The sequence below is a fragment of the Melanostigma gelatinosum genome, assembly GCF_949748355.1.
Source record: "Melanostigma gelatinosum genome assembly, chromosome: 7".
Taxonomy (NCBI): Eukaryota; Metazoa; Chordata; class Actinopteri; order Perciformes; family Zoarcidae; genus Melanostigma; species Melanostigma gelatinosum.
The window spans coordinates 10,271,759-10,292,415 of record NC_136640.1 but is presented as its reverse complement, the minus strand read 5'-3'; the positions used below and the strand labels follow the sequence as shown (position 1 = coordinate 10,292,415).

General features: G+C 42.1%; 1 protein-coding gene across 2 annotated transcripts in view; it reads right to left on the bottom strand.

Moving 5' to 3' along the window:
* fchsd2 (FCH and double SH3 domains 2) overlaps positions 1–20,657 on the bottom strand; it is a 48,102-nt gene that overhangs the window by 7,513 nt on the left and 19,932 nt on the right. The window contains exons 7-16 of one of the 2 annotated variants that reach the window (XM_079271961.1): positions 19,968–20,022; positions 19,637–19,765; positions 16,048–16,170; positions 15,483–15,578; positions 9,681–9,797; positions 9,490–9,594; positions 4,527–4,616; positions 4,157–4,219; positions 494–628; positions 55–138 (exon numbers count right to left, since the gene is read on the bottom strand). In XM_079271961.1, the coding sequence (XP_079128087.1) occupies positions 55–138; positions 494–628; positions 4,157–4,219; positions 4,527–4,616; positions 9,490–9,594; positions 9,681–9,797; positions 15,483–15,578; positions 16,048–16,170; positions 19,637–19,765; positions 19,968–20,022 (997 nt within the window). The remainder of the gene's footprint in view (positions 1–54; positions 139–493; positions 629–4,156; positions 4,220–4,526; positions 4,617–9,489; positions 9,595–9,680; positions 9,798–15,482; positions 15,579–16,047; positions 16,171–19,636; positions 19,766–19,967; positions 20,023–20,657) is intronic. The other variant, XM_079271962.1, reaches the window with a different exon arrangement.

Genomic DNA, 20,657 nt, shown 5'->3' with positions numbered 1-20,657 from the left:
ATAATGCACATCTGTGTGCGACCGTCACATCTGTGTGAGTGTGTTTTTGTGCACCTTGACCCAGTCCTCCATGTCTCCATCTTCAATGACCTCCAGCATCTCCTGTTCATCAATAGTTAACTCATCCGGCTGAGAGGCCTGCGGGAGAGACATGCCAACAGTGTTAAAAGACAGAAAGACAAGACATTTACGGTACAGTAAAAACACTCCACACTAGACCGAGACCATAAATATTTAATGTTCGAATACAAAAAAAAGTCCTGTAAACGCCACACCGACATTCACCTTTGCTTGTCTCAGTGCGTACATGACTGCAGGGGACTGTGTACGATACTGTTGTGGTTGAGCAGGTAGCTGCAGACATGTGATATGTGTAAGTGGATGCCCATGTAACCGCAGAGGGTAGCTGTGTGTGTGTGTGTGTGTGTGTGTGTGTGTGTGTGTGTGTGTGTGTGTGTGTGTGTGTGTGTGTGTGTGTGTGTGTCGTGGATACCTTGTACGAGTACAGGACTTTGCAGGTTAGCGGGTAGTTTCGGAGGGTTCCTGAGGGACTGGAGCTGCTGTCGTCAAAAGCCTCCATGTTTTCTTCACACTCCTCTCCCTCCTCACGCTCCAAATCCACTGTGCCCTAAAACACACAAACACAGCCAGATAAAGGCAAAGACCTCTGATAACTACAAGGACGAAAGAAAAGCACCATTCACCTTCGAAGCTCCAGAGAAAAAAAAGACCCGTGTACCCCAGATCAAGTACACACAAAGCATTATATAAAAACAAACGTATTTCCACACAACCTTCTTGCTCCAACTCCTCATGTCTCGATGTCACGCTCGGCTAGGTGACTTGTTATGTTGCCTGTCCATCTATCTGGTATCTACAGCTCCACCACTACAGTTCAGCAGTAGCAATGTTTGTCCATTTAACACTTGTTACCTTCCCCCCCCCCCCCCCTCTTCCTGTGTGTTTGCTCTAGATTAATCCGTGACACTAGTGCAGGAATAGTCCGATGCTTACCTGTGCTTCCTGCCTGGGTTTCTCTGTCCCGCTCAGTGCGGGTGCTACAGCTTTCAGAGACAGGTGTGGAGGGACTAATGTTTCACATGACCCCTCCCTCTTTTGTTCCACGAGAATTTCACTGGCTCATATTAGGGTCATGTGATCTGGCTGGTAGAAGGATCCATCACACACAGCAAGCTGACCTGGCCATAACAGTAATGTGTGTGAGTGTGTGTATCCATTCCAAAGTCACAGTGTTTAGTCATCAGATTTCTGTTGACACAGTAAACTCCACACCGATGCGGAAAACAAAACAGCTGCGTCTCCCGGACATAATCTATTCCCGAGGGAAACAATCACCTACAGGTGCGGCCCATACGGTGTTCCCTTATAAACATGAACACACACACCCATATCAAACTGCTGCGCGACATCACTCGTATCCACTTTAATGCATTGATTTAAAAGTACACTGCACAGCCGGTGGGCCGATTGCATTTCATCCCTGAAGTTAAATGACCAGCATGTGTTTCAGTAATAACCCAATAAAACATCACCAAAAACACATCTCAGTACAGCCGAGATGCAGACCAACGGACGATTTTATGGTTCCTGGAGGAAATAACTGCGAGAGTGAAATAGTAATGAAGGCATTGTCCGCCTGAGAGACTCGAGGGTTCATGGCTTTCAGTATTTCATAGTCGTATTAATAAAGTTGAGTGGAATGAAGAAAGGGTCGAGGAAGTGCCTCCTCCCCGCTCTCTTTGTTTTTATTTGCTCTCCTCTGCAGATTATTATTCACAATCTCTCCATATTTCCTCCTCTCTCTCTGACCATCAGTCCCTTTCTCGACCTCTCCCTAACGAACAAGCTGCTGTTAAACAATCCCTCCTCCTGTTTCCTCTCCTCCTTCATCTCTCGCTCTCTTCGTTTCTTTTGTTGCACCTTGTTATTATATACTACAGGCTCCAGTACTCTCCAAATAAAAATCAAAGACCGTTAAACTGCTGTCAAATGCCCCAATACGATTGTGCCTCCTGGACTGTTCTTTTAATGACACCTACGCCAGATGGAGGCGTTCTCCGCAAGTCTCTCTTCCAACTGATTCGTCTTATAAACAGGGCAAGGAAAAGTTGAAAGAAAACTTTTTAAAAAAAAACAAGGACACATGTATAAAATCCCCCAAATTCACACAACACAACATATCTACCTACAGATAAAGTATTTGGAAATGTCGAAACACAGTTCTTTGTTTCGGTCCCCATTTTGTTAGTCGATGCTAATATTTTCTACAGTATTCTGTGGCCTCACAGTAGGCTCTTCTATATTCGCTGCAGTTTTTCACAATCCCCCGATGTCTCTCACCTCTGCATCCAATTTTACTTCAACATTATCACTCCGACACCACTCCCTCCTCACCTCTCCCCCTCCCACTCACCTCCTACTAACACCACCTCTTCTATTTCTCAGCCGACTCTCCCTCCTTCACTAATTGTCTCTCCAACACTCCCTCTTTCACTGAACAACTCATTCCGACATCCCTTCTCTCCCTTTCCTAGATTGCCCTCCTTCCCCAGACTTTCTCACACTCGGTATCTCTTTCTCTCTGGTTTTAGCTGTGAGCTGCAATATCATGCTGCAGAATGCTGCAGAATGTCAAATGCTTCCAATGATGCAGACAGACTATGTTTAGGCCTGTTGACACACAGTCACATGTGGGATTACACTCCTAGTCATGGAAGTACTCTCCTCCCCTCATGAATACTCGATGGAGGGACAGAACTGCACACACAAATGGACAAACATAAATGCACATCAATATCCAAACCTCACAAACCCAGTCACACACACACACACACACGGGCATAGCATGAGACTATATTATTGATTGTGCAATGGGCTACGCAAATTGTGGTTTTTTTAGCAACAAAAACATACAAAACATGTGCTTTCTTGCGGCGAGTTAAATAAAGAGATTGACACCATTCTCATGTCTGTAACCTGACAATGAAGCTACCGCCAGCAACTGGTTAGCTTAGCATAGCATAAAGACTGGAAACAGCTAGGCTGGCTCTGTCCAAAGGTAACAAAATCCTCCTACCAGCTCCTCTACAGCTCACCTAATAATATGTTAGATATTGTTTGGTGAACGCATACAAAACATTAGTGAGCATAAGGAGGTGCTGTTAGCTGATGTTCTTTTACCTTTGTACAGAGCTAGGCTAGCTGTTTCTCCACCTCCAGTCCTTGTGCTAAGCTAAGCTACTGGCATGACATGACAGTGGTATTAATCTTTCATACTCTCACCAAGAAAGCAAAATGTCAAACTGTATTTTGATTGTGGAATGCTGTATGAGGTAGGAGTCCACCTCCTGCCCTCTGGCATGCATAGAGTATCTATGCACGCTCATAAACACGATGAGGAGATGAAGAAAAGGTCCCTGCAGGCTCCAGATACATCTAGGGGTCATGAAATAAAAACTGCCAGTTGCGTGAGGACTACATCAGTATTCCGATGGGGAAGGGGGGTGTTTTAAGAGGCTGTAACTGGCGTGACAGATGATTCGGCAGCAAGGCTGAGGTCAATTATCTTGCAATTTACATCATTCAGGAAGTGATTTGTCGGGAGAACTATTCTAGCTGGATGGTTTTCACTTTTAATGAAATCATAAAAACTAATGAAAAGTCTATGATTATTAGAAAGTGCCTTGGAAGAAAATCAGTTGGGAACTATGGGAATAAAATATGAGCAATTAGTAGATTATATGACCGACACACAGTGACACAATTCAGTGGTCTGGTGTCGTTCATTTGAAGCGGGTAGAAGGGGCCACCGTGCACGATGCGACTCAAATCAGCTACGACTTGTGTGGTGAAACGGTTCTCTTCTACCTCTGCTTTATAGGTGTGAGATTTGCTCTTTCCAGCCAAGTCAAAAAACACTGCAACTTTGAAAATTGATAATAAAAACCAATGTATGTACTGTACTTGTATTTACAGGTCTACTGGTAGTGGCATTAGGGTTTGTTTACAGTTTTGCTGTTAATTTCTACAGTGTTTTCAAAATGTCATTAATAAACTTCAGTTTTTTTGTGAAAACAAGTTCTTCTGGCTTGGCGAGAAAGCAGCAACACACACACGGTGAGGGGAAGTGTCTCACCGACAGGGAGGGGTCGTGGGAAGTGTAGCTGGCCCAACGTTCATTCTCCAGCTCCTCCATCACCTACAGCATGCACAGAGAGAGCGGTGGTTTTATACACATATTGCATGCACACACACGCGCACACACACTCTGTGCATACACACACACACACACCGTGCACTACATAAACTGGATTTAATGTGTGAAAGGATTTAAATGCACAAACAATCAAACAGTCGTATGTATGAATGCACCCACAAACATCTACCACACACTGTATCACACTTACCGACATGAAACAAGTCAGGCAAAGAGAAGGAGAGGCTTTCTTACACACACACACACACGCACACACACACACACACACACACACACACACTAAACGCACCTGGTTCATGGCGCTCTTCAGCCAGGTATCCACAGCAACTCCCACTTGCCGTAGAAGGTCCAACCGAGCCTCAGCTTTTAGCTTTATTGTCTTTGAAGAGAGAAAGGGTTAGGTATGTTAAGAACATTAAATATATCACTGGCCTGCACAGTGTGTTCTTTTTTTTGCATTAGTCTTAAAAAGAACATCGTATTTATTTTGGAACAACTCGGGTCCCATTTCATTTTGAACAAGGGCCCTTTGGGAAACATGTCTGATTGCCGTTATTACCGTTACCATTAGCCTGCTGAGTCATGCCATCATGCATCATGACTGAAAGGAATATCGGTGAACACAACCATGAAAATACGTGATTGTAAAGAGAAAAAAGAAAATCTAATTTGAGGTAAAAGCCTAAAATGTTTCACCGTCTGTACCAGCTGGTAGAGCAATATATAGATATCGTGATGTTAGACATCGAGACAAGTCTTGCTTTTTCCTGGTTTTAAAGGCTGCATTGCAGTTACTAACCAGACTGTTCTATCGGTTCTGTTATTTGTTTTTACTGAGTCACTATATCCACATTACTGACAATTATCAAAAATGTCATTCTGCAAATATTTTGTGAAATATGGGCAACTCTACAATGTTGTCGCAGTATTGCGGTAATATTCCTGCTTTATATTCAGTCTATTCAGTCAACCTCTATCTTATTGTAGCCGTGATGCTGAAACAAAACATACACAAGGCAATAAACATATAATGAGCTATTAGCAAACATCATTGTATACAGTAAGCACTGAGATGGGAGCCATTTCTCATCTTTAATTGGTTGTTGATTTATGATCTCTAGTTCAGTGACAGAGGGAGGATGTGAACTGGATTTGCGCTCCAAAATGTTTTCATGTAGTCTCTTGAATGGCAGATCATCAAGACTTTCTTTTAACGAGCCGAGAACACTGGATATGTGTTGTGTGTTCTTTCCTAATGAGACAATACGATCAGGCGATAACCACCAGCAGGGAAGCCCCTGAGATTTACTCCGTCTCGCCTCCTCAACTCTCTTTCATCTCTGATCCCTTCTCTTTTTTTCCTGCCGTCTGTCACCATTTTCATCAATTTCCTCTTTCATTACGCCCGTCTTTCCTCTCTGACCGATGCCGACGGAGCAGATTGATAGCCGATAGCTCCCACCCACAGAGACGTGCAGTCGGACAGACAGGAACACACCATCAAGACAGATTTCCCGGCTTTGATCGATAAAGACCTGAGCCCCCTTAAGTGCCTCCATTCCTTCTTTCCATTAGCAGCGACCCAATAAATGCTAAAGGTTGCGTTGGAACATAAACATCCCAGACTAAAGAGGAGAAAAGTTACAACAATGGCCAATACATGTTCAGCCATCTGTGCAGCCAGCGAGAGTACAGATCACTGGTGCATAGACAACCTCAGACAGACAGACAGCTGTCTGGTCATAACTCATATTTAAGTACTCTAAATGAAGGGACCACCTTTTGTTTTTATTATTCGAATGTGATCCCGCCCTTATGATCGCGTCTAAGCTCTATTTCCCGAAGGCATCACATGCCAATGCAGATTCAATTGTGCCGAGATTATGAGTGGATAGTTCCAATGAAGTTTCCAATCCTTCTTAGTTTTGTCTGCTTGTGCTGGAAATCTTCGTCTCTATCCCGACGCATCTTCAGTCTGAAGTATTTTGACAGGCACGTGTTAATGAGGCCAGATCGTCTGGTGGAGGCAGTTTGAGAAAAGCTTTCGACGGCTCATTAGTATGGAGACAGCCTCAGTTTCTCATCCTTTAAGAGGCCAATAATCAGCTTCTGCTGCATTTCAAAGTATGCTGCAAGAGAGGAAAGACAAAAACAAACATGCAAGACGCGGTATATAAACGCGAGTAAGATGTCGGTTTGTGTTTGGGTAGAAAGCTTCAATAGGTTTGTCCGTGAGAAGAATACACTTTGAAGGAAATGACTAAAAGTGATTCTCGATGGTCCATGCACTTCAAATATCACACTCTTTGAGTTATAATTCATATTTTTACCTCAAGAATATATGGTATGTATCACTACATCCTAATGCTTTTTAATTTCCTTTAATCTCTGAAGCATGTTCTTCTATTAATATAGAAAGCTGCACTAGAGTGCACACAGCTGGCCTCAGACACACTGTCATAATATATCATTTATAAAAGAATATAAAATACATTTAATTTCATGTTCTGAAAATGTTCACTTGACTTTTATCACAGCATCTGTCACTAAATGATGCCGGTGTCGGTGCGTGGTAACAAACAAGGAGGCGAGTATTCCCTTTGGCCGTTTATTTCCATCCATACAAAACAAAAACCCATTCACTTCCTGCCACCCTTTAACCCCCCCTGTCACCAGGGTTACGCCCCTTTCCTTAAAGGGGCCCCGTGAATTCGGTCGTTCCCTACACCGGTACATTTTGTCACAGTAATAACTATTGCTGTAATTTCAGACAAACGCATGCGCAGCCTCTAGTTTCAGCGTCTTTTATCAAGCACTCAGCCAGAAGCTATGAAGTCAGACGTTTGTAGAGAGCATAGAACACATAACTCGACTCTTTCTTTCAGTGTTTATTGATCCCGTTCAACAGAGGCGAGAAGAGGAGGATCCTTTTAAAGATTGAGGTGCTGTACTGTTGAACACTGCAGATTAGATCCAAAAGGCATAAAACATTTACAGTGTATTACCCGTTTAGGTTTTGTGCTTCTTTTTCCTTTCAGGTGTTCGTTGAGTACGACAGGGGAGCCACTTCAATTTTAGGTAAAAGGTACTTCTGTCTTCTGTGGCCATATTACAATAATTTAAATTCCAACTTACTCTTCCCCTCTAATGATCCGTGTCTACGTATGTCCGTGAAGGCAACATATCCTCAATATAACCATGTCAAATAAACATCCTATTTCCCCTAAAATATCCTGATGAAAAAAATTGTGGGACAAGACAAATAAAACTGTATCTAGATTAATTACCACAATTTTTAGCACAGACAGGCCATCGACTACAAGCATTGATTTTTAAACACAGTTGGCCTGCAAAGTGTTTGAGATGTTGTCGCAAGCAAATTAGGTAATTCATGAAAAATCAGTTAACGAGGACAGGTATTGAGCCGTCAGTCTTACTTACTGGAGTATAGATGACTGATTCACAAATTCAATGCATCGCTCCATCCTAAATACAGGCTGTTGCTTCATTTTCTTGCAAACAAGAGCCAACCAAGTGAAATGGCCTCAGCAACACGTTTGACGGGATGAAGGTGAGACTTCAACAGGAAAGAATGACGCAGTCAGTATCCAGATAATGCTCTAATCAAACCTAGATCATCTCTTTTGTACCGCTTTCAAGAGCTCCGTTTTGAAGCCTTTTGTACCAAAATGAGCTCATACAATGTGCATCGTCTTACTCGAGGTAATGTTGGCCTGGAAGAGCAAAGAAGGGAGACAGTGACAGAGAGGAAGAGAGAGAGAGAAGACGTGGAAGGAAAAAGGTGTTTGGTCTTTGTGATAGAAAGACTCACAAGATCACGAGCTACTGATGGTGCAAGGTCGACTAAAATAACGACCAAAAGAGAGTATATATATCAATAAGAGCAGTAAAAGATAAACTTCACCTATAATTGTCAAAAAAAAAAACACCTTAGGGGATAAACAAATAAATTAAATTCAATACTTATGACACGTGGTAATGGTAAATGTTTTCTGAGCAAACATGACAGCAGAGGGTGCCAGATATGTGGAAGCCTGACCGGAGAGCTGCAAAGTGAAGTGAGAGAATGAAATTGAAAAACACAGAGATGAAAAGCCAAACGATACAGAGAGACTTAGAGGAAAATGAACAGAGACAGAAGAAGAGAGCGGATAGTGGAAGACGGATGATGCAGTGATTTCCTTTCCTACGGTGACAGGTTGAATCTTTGAGAACAGATACATCTATAATAAAGCTCCCGTTAAGTGAAAAAGCTGAGAGGTGTGGAAGAGAGAGAGAGAGAAAGAGAGAGAGAGAGAGTGTGAACACAAGATGAGACGAGGGAAAGACTTGTGAAATGCAAGAGAAATGTAATCAGAGCATCAGATCTCATCATATAAAGCTCATTCAAACATACCATCGGTTAGATTTCTATATGTGTATTAACATCTGATCTGTGAGCTGTCATAGTGAGTTACAAATACAGTTGTGTAGAAGTGTGTTTAAACCTCTACAACTGAACAGAGTGCAGCAAAACCAGTGGATTGCTGAGCTTTGTGGATAACGGTAAAAAAAACAAAAACGTAAATGGTTTGAGACCTCCTACGATGTGAAAGGTGGACTGTTCGATTCTGGGCCGTCTTAGTTCATTGCACTCTAACCACGTCTGCTGTACCGACTTCCACTGTTAGCATTTAAAATATTTACCAAATAATTTGTCACTCAGCCCAAAGACTTGGTGGAGGAAATATGGGACGGGGCTGCCTTTCATGTCCCTGAAAACAGAGGGCTGCTTTGCCCGGCTAATGTTGATGTTACGGCAGGAAGTGAGTCTACGACGATATGCAGCATTTACGACTTTTGCCTCAAATTTTATGGCGTTCATTTTAAGAAAAAAAATAATAATTTGACATTTACTAAAACGACACTCCCCTTTTTTCCCTTGAACACACCATTCTCTGTTTAGTGTGACCAGCCCCGCCATAGTAACACTAGTACTCACAAAAATATATATATATACATATATATATATATTTGTTTGTTCAAGAGGAATTGTTCTTGTTCAGAAGAGAGGAAACATCTCTCCATTCGCTCTCCATGGAGCACACAGACAAAACCCATAAGAACATGCAAACTTCACACAGAAAGGGTTTAAAATGAAGCCACTGAGGCAACTTTGCAAAGGGAACATAACCTATTATTTATTCTCTGCATAATCAAAGACAAACGTTGACATTGTGAGTCACACACACCTCAGCTTTGCGTATGCTTTCTTTGGTGTCTTCTATCTTCAACTCCAGGTCCAGTCTGCCCTGCTCTGTAGAGGGCAAGCCATGGCTCTCACACTCCTCCAGACACTGTGAACCACACAAACACAGAACTCGATTAGGATTCCTAAAACGGGTCCGTGTGATGAATGTGAGCATGCGAGTGTCCGTCTTACTCTCTTGTAATGTATGATGTTCTTGTGTTCTCGGGCCACCCTGGTGGCCCATTTCCTGGCCTCCTTGTTCAGACTGTGCTCCTCCGTCGTCCCCGTTTCCGACTCCAGCTGACGACTCTAATACAGACAAACGCACACATGCATACGTACCAGACAGGCATGGGTACAAACACACACATGTACCCATCCCCACACACACACACACACACATACACAAGTGCACACATAAGTACACTGTCAGCGGTAACGGCACAAGGTGTGTGATGTGCAGACGCTGTTTCCTTCTCACATAATTAAAACAGCATGTGTTGCAAAGCTCTATTGTTATCCTCTTGGAGCGAAATAACTGCTATTAAAACCACATGTGAAAGAGTGTGTGTGTGCTACAAAGTGAGAGACCAGGTTTGTTTTTTAATTTTATTTTTTTTACATACAGCTATGTTGGCTTTCAACATCAATCATCACCATGTGACAGTTTTTCTTCAGAGACTAATGTATTAAACGTGTCTGAAAGTTTACACACCTGGTCACTAATCCACCACTTACCAACGACAGAACCAGCACACATCAGGGCTGAGTTGGAAAACGGTGATGTCACTTATGTGTGTGCACCCGGAGCCTTTAAATCCAAACTCTGACGGTGGTTTGTTTGGTCTCTATCAATCAAATTCTCATCCAATCAAACCGGCACAGTCCTGAAGCACATTTGCTTGCGTATTTGAGGGTTACACTCTAAATAACTACATTTTAATACGTTTTTCTTTTTACTTTGACTCACATTAACATTTGATGTTATAGAAAAATACTGAATATTCAACGCCATTTGACGTTTTCCGGGCTTTAAAGGAACAAGAGATAAACGTTAGTCTAAAAAAGTGGCAATTTTCTCATCGCCAACCCAAAAACCTATTTTAACTTCCCACTCATTAAAAAGATATGGTTAGCTGCTGAAAGTACTGCTAAAACAAAGCAGAAAGATATCCTTTCTGTCCTTTAATTTGACTATATTCACATCGCATTCATCATCTATATACTTTATTTTGTTCATTTTCTGCTTTTGTGTTGCACTTAAATCTATTCCTCAGTTTTATGTTTCTTTCTTTTCTTAAATGTGGCTGATTTGATCTTTTCATTGCTCATGTTGGGCTAAGGAAATGGTTATTTTTAGTGCATAACTCCAAACATTTGTTGCCCCAGTAGCTTCATTTTTTTTCACAATACTTCCAACTGCGTCCTTCATTGATGCAAGCATCCACAATCTGATCCATCAGACTAAAATCTGATGGTTTAAAAAGTGGGCAGTTGTCAATTCCTACTCAACTACGCCTCAGGATTTACAGCACATACAGTCGGCGTCACTGATCCGTGCTCACAGGCCTGAGAGGATGGGGTTCCCATGATCTGATAAAAAGTGTGGTGGCTAGACCACGGGACAGGATATTTTAATTGCAAGTTTCCATGCACATCATATCTATTAATTATGTGCCGCTTCAGTAACACGAGGGCATAAATCTGGCTAAGTATAGGTGTGTGAAACGAAGAGCGTTACATGGGAGATTTACAGCTTGATTACATTTAGGCAAGAGAGGGAGTTCAGGCAGGGAGGCAGGAAACTAGATTTGAACAGTGGATCTAAACGGACATATTGTGGAGGGAGCTGAGCAAATTGGGCTCAGAGTAAATAAGAGTAAAACAGAGTAAATAAGTGTTGTTGTTTTTTTGAGGTGTCCTGCCAGCATCAAAATGTTGCGAGTAAAATGTGAACACTGGCTTTCACAACGCTTTGAATCTTCTCTGTACATGTGACCTTTAAGGACATCATCCTGTATTCAGCTTCATGTTTATATCATAAATCATGCCGTAAGCCAAATATGAATTTATCAAATGATGGTTACAATGATTAATCATGAGCAAAAACTACCGGTACTGTGACAACAGGCACAATTATGGCTCGTCAGTCTGCAAGCTAAGGGAAATGTGAAGTGCAGCACAGCAAACTCAAAATGGTGTGATCATACTGTACTTCAATAACAACCTCCACTGCTATAATAACAGTCATTTAGAGCCCTGTATATAACAAGTGTGTTATTGTGAAACCACAGGGATGAAGGGGTGAGAATGAACCGTGTCAGAGTGTAGCTGTCTGTGTGAATGATGGTGCAGTGTATGTGTGTGTGTATATATATATATATATATATATATATGCTGGTTTAAAGGGCTGAACCTTCAGGCCTTATGGCGGGAGGGAGACACATTAGTTTAAGACACATGTCACGTAGTTGCAACCGTCTGTAGTTTGATTCCAGCTGTTTTATGCCATCGCCTTAGAATAAACACTTGTTGGAAGTCTATACGACCCCAAGAAAGCTGCCCCAAGAAAGCTGTAAACTTAATGATGTTTGTACCACTGTCAGAAGCTACTACTCTGCTTTCTAAAGCATCATTTCACACTTCATAGGCTCCCATTGTTCTCTCAAACAAACAAAAAAGATCTCTTGCACAGCTTGCTGAGACATACTGCAGTCTCATATAATAATATAATTCAATGCATCACGTTGAACAGCACCTGTATCACAGTCAAGGCAGCAGTATTTCAATGCGAGCAGTGGGAAACCAGACAGCATTGCCTTCTGATTTATGCAAATGCCTTGCTATGATTACACTTTTTATGTGCATTGATTGCGAAAAGAAAACACATTAAGGTGTCGACATTCTTGTTTAGTTTTAGTATTATTTAATATGCAATACTTGTGCAGCCAGCATTCTCTGTTTTATAGGCTTCTGCTTCCAGATGCAGACACTTAAAAGAATAAACGTCCTTATTATTCAGAAGGAATTCACTCGCACAATACTAACCAGCCAACGCTCGACTCTGGTGCGGTGGTTTGGTAAGGGTGAGCTAACACAGAATCTAAAAAAGAAAATATACACACACACACAACAAAAACAAAACAGTAGTACAGAGACGGTCATTCTGCCTGCAAAGACTATATTTTTTAACTCATAACACACTACAAATAAATAAAATCACACACACCAAGCATTCGACTCATTTGCCTGCATGGCGATGATAGCGTAGTGCTGTTTCAGATGACGCAAGAGCAACATATATGCACGCAGCTCATCCGACTGTAGGAAACATTCCTCATACAAAGAACGCTTTTACAGTACTATGGATGCTACTACTGGAGTTAACTGCAACACAGGCCGACGTAGGAAAGTGTCGTTACTCTGAGAGATTTTAAAGCTTCATTAGCTTATATTCTAATAATGTTTGCAATGTTTTAATTCGTATTGGCTAAGTGTGTGAGTGTGATGCTTGTTCACTTTCTTGTGTATACGTAATTTGTTCTCGGGTCTTTCTTATAAAAGAGATCTTGATCTAAAATGAGATTTCCTGAATAAATAAAGTGTAACTAACTAACTATTTGTCTCATAATTTAACCAAATGCAACCACAAGGTAATGGCAGGTAGATAAGGTAGGACAGGTAGGTAGGAAAAAGTCATAATAGTCATCAGAAACATAATAAACATGTGAAACCACTGCTGTTCTTTACTCTGCTCTGATAGTTCTGCTGGTTGTGACTGAACATCCACCTAACACCGGTAATCCGGAGCCTCGCGCACATTGCTCAGGTTTATTCTTATTCATTACACCAGCAACGGGCATGATGTCATAGGTGTAACTGTAGCCACGCCTGTGCTGCAGCATGCAACAGTCACGGTCCCTCTGAGTGCTTCTGTGCACTAATACTTCACGTGCTCATGGGCCCGTGAGTATAAGCCTTTGTGTTGATGCGGGCTAGACATGCGGTAACGGCTCCTTTCTGTAGAGGAAGAGGGATGGGCCCAACAAGCTGCTGGCCAGGAACGATAGTTGGCATGTAAAAGGTTATTCGAGTTGACCTAATGTATTACAAATGTCTGCAGTCAATCAGCGGTAAGTCATGGCAGAATTCACTGTCGACCATAGAACTTTATACCGAAGCAGTCTAGGGCCTCTTTTGAGGTAAATGGTAATGAATAGTAACCATAGTGTCATGAGAACAGGCGGATAGATACTTAACGAGTTAGAGGACACACAACCCAATTAACAGCTTTCAACATAACATCTAATCTATTTAATCTGAAATGGATTTATTTACAAAGTGTTTGATTTCTCAGCATATGCCAGAATGAGCATGAAGTTTACTAAATGCTAGGTGTAATAAGTGCGCATAAGTGTGCCTGTATGCAAATAGTCATTGGTTAGAGTTAAGTTGCTCTGTGGTCCAGGCTTCGTTTGGCAGTACATGAGCGTTCGAGTCAATGTCACAAATAGAGAGACGTGAATGGAGTAGATGATCCGTGGTTCGTGTCGGGAGGAATGAAGGTGAAGAATGCTCACAGCAGTTAAGACTACCTGTGCCAGGGTCATTCTCATGGCACTGACGGGCGACGGCTCAATGTCCACCAACTGCGGCACCGAGCTCAGAGTCTGGCACGCGCGAGCGCACGCATGCACGCACACACACACAGACACACACACACACACACACACACACACACACACACACACACAAATACAGGGTTAGTGGAAAAAAAGGTTAGGGAAAAGTGTTAGCAAAGGTTGAACAGGATTAGGAAGACTCAGGGTAGGAATAGCACATTGTTGTTAAGAGAAATGTTAGCAGTTTATGAAATAAAGGAAAATATCAGAGAGGGAAAGAAAATGTGCCTGAACACAGTGAGAGAGAGAGAGAGAAAGGAAAAGAGGCTGAGAAACAAGAAAGCACTACATGACTCAGACACAAGAACAAGGATAACTATTTAGTAGGGGTGTAGCGGTTCACAAAATCCACGGTTGGGTTCGGTACGATACAGTGGAGCCACGGTTCGGTACGCTTCGGTACAGTAGAAAACTATAAATGCCAGAGAAATGTACTTGATTTTAAAATATATTTATTCATTACAACTGACATCACAAAGTTGTTCTTTGACTTTGAACAATGATGGAACTATACCTGAGTGACCCATCTTCTGGGGTTTCTTCTTAGCAACACATAAGCATAAAAAACAAACTGCTCCTTAATGTTATGTAGTATTGTTACTTACATCTTGCAAAAGTGAATTTTAATCTCAATGGGACTACCCGGTTAAATAAAGGTTTAAACGTATTCGGTTCGTCATGCGTACCGAACCGTGAGCCTCGTACCGAACGGTTCAATACGAATACGCGTACCGTTACACCCCTACTATTTAGGATTTATGCCCAATGTCCACTGGGAGACATCTTTTTTTTTTTTAAACCAGCAATACTTAACAAGTCTCCAGAGGGGTGTGACAGCATGATTTCCACTGCTGTCTGTTTTTAAATCACACAGACTTGAGATTGATTTCTGACAATTTAAAAATAATTTTAACATACCAATTGAATTTAAAAAAAGTTATGTGAGGCATATAAATGATGAAAAGAAGCTGGGATTAGAAAGAGAAGCTCCAAGTGGACACAAAACATTCACCGTTAAAACGATTAATATTAGAACACAGCAGATTCATGCTTCCGTCATGCTGTCACCAGACACAAGTTAACTGGACGTCTCCATCCTGAATTGTTAACGCCTCCAAAAGAAATCGAGGGAGGTAGAGGCTGATTGTGTGTGTGTGTGTGTGTGTGTGTGTGTGTGTGTGTGTGTGTGTGTGTGTGTGTGTGTGTGTGTGTGTGTGTGTGTGTGTGTGTGTGTGTGTGTGTGTTGAAACAGTGTTAAACAGGCTCATACACAAACAATAGAAGTTTAACTGAAGTACTATGCGCCTCTCACCGTGTCACATTCGCTGGGCTGGAACTGGAAGTCGTGTGCTTTGTGAAACACTGGGTTCTCCTGCATGAACAGCTGCTGGTTGTATTCTTGTATTATCTGAGTTAAAGACAGAGGGAGGTAGTTAATACAGTGTGTTTGCATGCAAGTTGTCTTTGCTGTGATAAGTTAATTTCGGGAATCCATCGTAAACTCAGTGAATCTCTGCTGACCACAGACTCTGTTCCCCCGTGATGGAGCGAACTACAAACGCTTTACAGCCACCTTTAAATGGCATCCATGTCAGGTCAAATAGCTTGCGAGTTGGGCTAGGAGCAGAAACGAGTCAAGTTCCTTTAGACAACTACAAAAGGGAATATAAGTCTAGGTAATGACTCCAAAACCAGCTGTACAACACTGCAGACCAGCTGCAGGTGAAAAATGACAAAAAATGCACTTTTATTATGCTCCGATGTCAAGAAGATATTTCCAACAGCATCTGTTTGAGACCAAGAAACACAGTATTTCTACAAATACTGACTTACAAATGAGTGCAGAAGGCATGCGTCACTCAACACTTGTGACTCACCCTTGTGGATTTGTCCAACAAGAACTGGAAGGTGTTGTGTGTGGCTTGCGAGGCCTCTAGCTCGGTGCGACTCAGCTCTACCAGGTAGTCTTTCACATGCTCATAGATCCTGCCATCCAAGGCCTAGAAGAGAGCGAGAGCGAGAGAGAAGGACCAGAGGTCACAGTGAAGAAAGGATTCATCCAATGTAATTACACAATCCTTAATAAAATATTGGGTGCACAAGAATTAGGAGGTGACACCTAGAAAGGGACAGAAAGAAGGTCAAAGAGTAGAACAAATCCCGTTACCACAGAAGCTTTAGCAATATATTCGTTGTTTTTCGACATTCATTCAGATGTGGATTTTCACATCAGACCTCTGTGCACAATAGTGCCTCATTTGTCATCATCAAACTTGTACTGTTTTTGTCACAAATTGCCCAATCTATACATAATTTCAGCAATCATACACCACTTACACAGAGTGTCACCATAGTAGACAAGTCAGACATGTTGGCAGGTCACACTATCATAAGAATGTAACTGAAGACCCATAGTCCACTCGCACAGGTGTTTTCACTTGTGTTCCCTAATTAGACCTCTTCTCAAGGCGGTGTGGGCGTGTACAGACTGTGACAAGACCCAGCTTCAACCTGACTCGTGGTCTAATCAGCCAGAGTGATTGAAAACACCTGTGTGTGTTTAAATAAAGATTTCATTTTAACTAGTGTTGAAACTTGGTTTGTTATACACACACAAACAATGAGCAACAAGAGAAAAGTCAAAAGAAGGCCAGAAACAGAGCAGATGTTTCCATTTGACAGCCCTTATCATAAGAAGAGGATTTTGATGCGGCGATGTAAAGACAATGTAATGCAGCCCAAATGAACAGCCCTTCTAAGGGGAGCTGGGGTAAGGCTGCCAAGCTGATCAGACAGAGGAACGAGAGAGAGAGAGGCTAATGGAGAGGGGGGAAGAGCGAGCATTTGACAAAGTATGAAAGAGCGAGAGAGACAGAATGAGTGTATGGGAGACGTGTGTGTGAAGTGTTCTTTGGATAGCGTTCTCGCAGCTGCAGGGGAAGGTGAAGGGGTTCAGATTCCAATTCAACAAAACACGGAGACCACACACACACACAAAAACACACACTCTCCTAAATACTCAGCCACTTATTCTCTCCTCAAAGCAAAGTACTTTTAAAAAGCTCACACTCTCACAAACCTGCCTACACTGTGCTGACCAGGGGATATTTTAGGCCATGTCTACAACCTCCCAGGAACACCTTTTTTTAATATGCACATAACAAAAGTAGCATTTACACACTTGCACACACACTTGCACACACACACACAAAACAGATGTTTTAAAACAATGGGACATTGACAAGGAAATTATGTCATTAAGGGTGGGTTGTTGGCTGGCTTCTCTCTAAATGTTCCCTCATCCCTCTGCTCATTTCCTCCTCCCCTTTTCTTCTCTTCCTCCCTTCCTTCTTTCATCCATTTACGGTAGTGTAGAAATGGAGTGAGTCAGCTTCCAGCAAAAGCCCCGTCCTCATATCACGGTCAGTGTGTGTGTGTGTGCGTGAGCGAGTGTGTGTGAGTGAGTGCGTCTGGCAGGGGACGGTTGGAGCATCGACTGGCACCAGCAGAGGGAGATGTGGAGCAGTGTGTTCCTCCACTGCCCTTTCACTGCTGACTGTCGCATTGACAAGGACAGTAGCGCTCAGTGTAAGACACAAGTTATGTCTGCAGCCACAGTCAGTACAGTCAGCGTTTATGAAGCTCTGGGTTGTATTGTGCTGTTTCAGTTATGCATATCTTGTATGGCTGGTATTTTCATGTCTGCCATCCATGCTGCTTTCCTCACTGTGTTTCTCAACGTATCTATGTGGAGCAAAAACAGTGAAAAGAACTTGCCATGCAATTTTCCGTCCCCCTGTTAGAGGTAAAGACCTGTAAACACCACAATAATACAAATAAGGAGGGATGAGCAGATTGCTTCCCTCTAGCAATGTCCCTCATTCTCTCTGTGTGTTTGCGAGCATGTATTTGTCTATGTGCATATTTCCCTGCAGTCCTGTCCTGTCGTGAGGAGCTAAGAATCTATTATTCAGAATGGCCTCACAGTGTAGATGCTCATACACGCCGGAGGCCGAGTGTGTGAGAGTGAGGGAGAAGAAGAAGAAACAAGAGAGGAGCATCTGAAGTTAGAGATTGGAAATTTCAAATAAAAATTGAAAAAGCAAAGAAAGAAACAGAAAGCCAAAAAAAATAAAAGACAGAAAGAGAGAAGCAGATAGAAAAGTCAATGACCTTCCCTTTCATTTGAAATATGCAAACTATGCAACTTATGAGGTAAGTTGCATACATTTAGACTGAAAAACAAAAGCAGCAACATTACAGGTGCAGTCACCAAGCAACTCCAATGTGTGTGTCTGCTAAATCTGTCATGTCTGAGACTAATGACTGTCAGTGTGTGTGTGTGTGTGTGTGTGTGTGTGTGTGTGTGTGTGTGTGTGTCAGACTGACATGTTTGTACAGTATTTACAAAAGGATTACATCACCGTCACTCAGCTGCTCAAGCTATTCACCACACAGTAGCTGAGGTGTGTCTGTCAGGGCAGACTGTCGTGTGTGTGTGTGTGTGTGTGATTTTAACAGATCTGGATCTCTTGTCTTGTAACCACAATGGCATGCAGATATTACTGTGTAATTTCTTCCTGTGTTCTGATTGTTCTGACTGTGCATGTGGCAGAAAGGTAACGCAGTACCACGCCTTCTACCGCTGATGACAGAAATATGAGTGACGGCAAATTGGCTTCTGTGTCACAACTCATCACCTTATCTTGCAGCGCTTGCTTGAACATGATTACTTACCACAAACATGTTAAGAAAAATAACTAGCACACATTCAGGTTCACAGTGATGCATGTCATATCAAATGTGACTATGAGGCCAAAAGAATGTCAGTGATATACAGCAATGCAGCAAACTCACTAGCATTCATATTTGGATGACCTTTTCTCTATTGCTTCTACAGAAGAAAAAGCCAAACTCAGTCAAAACTTTCTGAGAAGTCCTCTGGCCTTAATACAGTTCATTTAACGCTGTGGAAAATATCATTTCATGCCGACCAATCATTTGGTAAAAGCAAACATCAGGGTGGCTCATTTTGCAGGATTTTTCTTTGCATGAGCTCCTTTCGACTCACAAATCCAGAGAGCTCCATACGACTCTCTTTGAAGACTCAAAACTGTGAAATCATCACTTTCTCATGTATGATTTTTTTTTTTTCCCCTCAAACTACTTGGAGGGAGTTTGACTTTGTGCAGTAATAAAAAGAAGACATTTCACCCCAAATTGACCTTTGAATTTTAGAACCAGGAAATGTGTTCTCGTTCCTGGAAAATCCCTCTGGCTATTATCAGCTCGTGAGATTCTTAAGTCAGTAAAAAGAATAGCATTCAAAACAATTTTAGCTGCCCAGAAATGTACAGTTTTACTAAAAATGTCCATGTTTATTCTCTCTCTCTCTCTCTCTCTCTCTCTCTCTGTCTCACACCACTCACGTCTTGCGATCCTTTGAATTCATCTCCATGTAAATACCTGTATGCAGTGCAGTAGATCTGTATGGTAGTAGCGGTCATGGTGAGCGTTGGCAGCAGCTAGCGTTAGCAAGTAGTCATTCCTGGCTTGTGTCGCCTTGGAGTTACAGTCACTTCTCTTAGCTTTCAACTGAAATGAAAGAGACACACAGACGATATTACAATACCGCATTATAGCAACAGACCAGAGCTCTAAGAGATTAGAGAAGCAACGTGAAACAACCATTTGCGTTCTTGTATCATGTGTTAAAAGAGTTTGGTTGAACGTTCTGCCTCAAAGAGGGAGTGACGGTGTTGTGTCTGTGTGTCAGTGATTGAGCTTACCCACTTACCTTAACACTCGCTTTCTGTAAACTAATTCTTGACTGAAATAGACCCAGTTTAGACCTGAAATGACAAATCAGAGCAAGCAAAGGAGTTCATCTGGGATCTAATTCGGATTTTAATTCAAACAAATACACATGAAGGCATCCATGCACAAAATCATATATCTAATTAAACAAATATTAACAACAGCTACTAATATTAAAAACAAAGTAAGGTAAGAAGAAGAACAAGATCCAGACACTTCTACAACATCATACCTCTGATCTCTAACCTCTGACATACAGATGCATTATGATGAGTGTGTGATGATGTCTGTGTGGTTTGTTTCTACTTATGTAACCCTGCTTTATGCAGCCAAGTGGTGTGTGAGGTGTGTGTTGCGTCTCCGCATTCACACCAACTTCTTCCCGTGTGTTCCTTGTTGCCCGACGATGACTAATGTCTCCGCATCTCTAATGAAATACACACACGTACGCTCGCGTAGCGGCACGGCGGCAGTGCATTCATTTCTGTGTCTCTCTGCTGAGTGATAGGGAGCAGAAAAGAGTCGACGGGCCAATCGATGCGCGCTGCTAACCGGAGCCGAGGATTCAATGAAGTGAAAATGTCAGCGTAGCTACTGCTACCGAGGGCCGAGAGGAAAACAACACTATTGTGGACTATTTAGTGGGAACGACAGATGAAGAACAAATGAC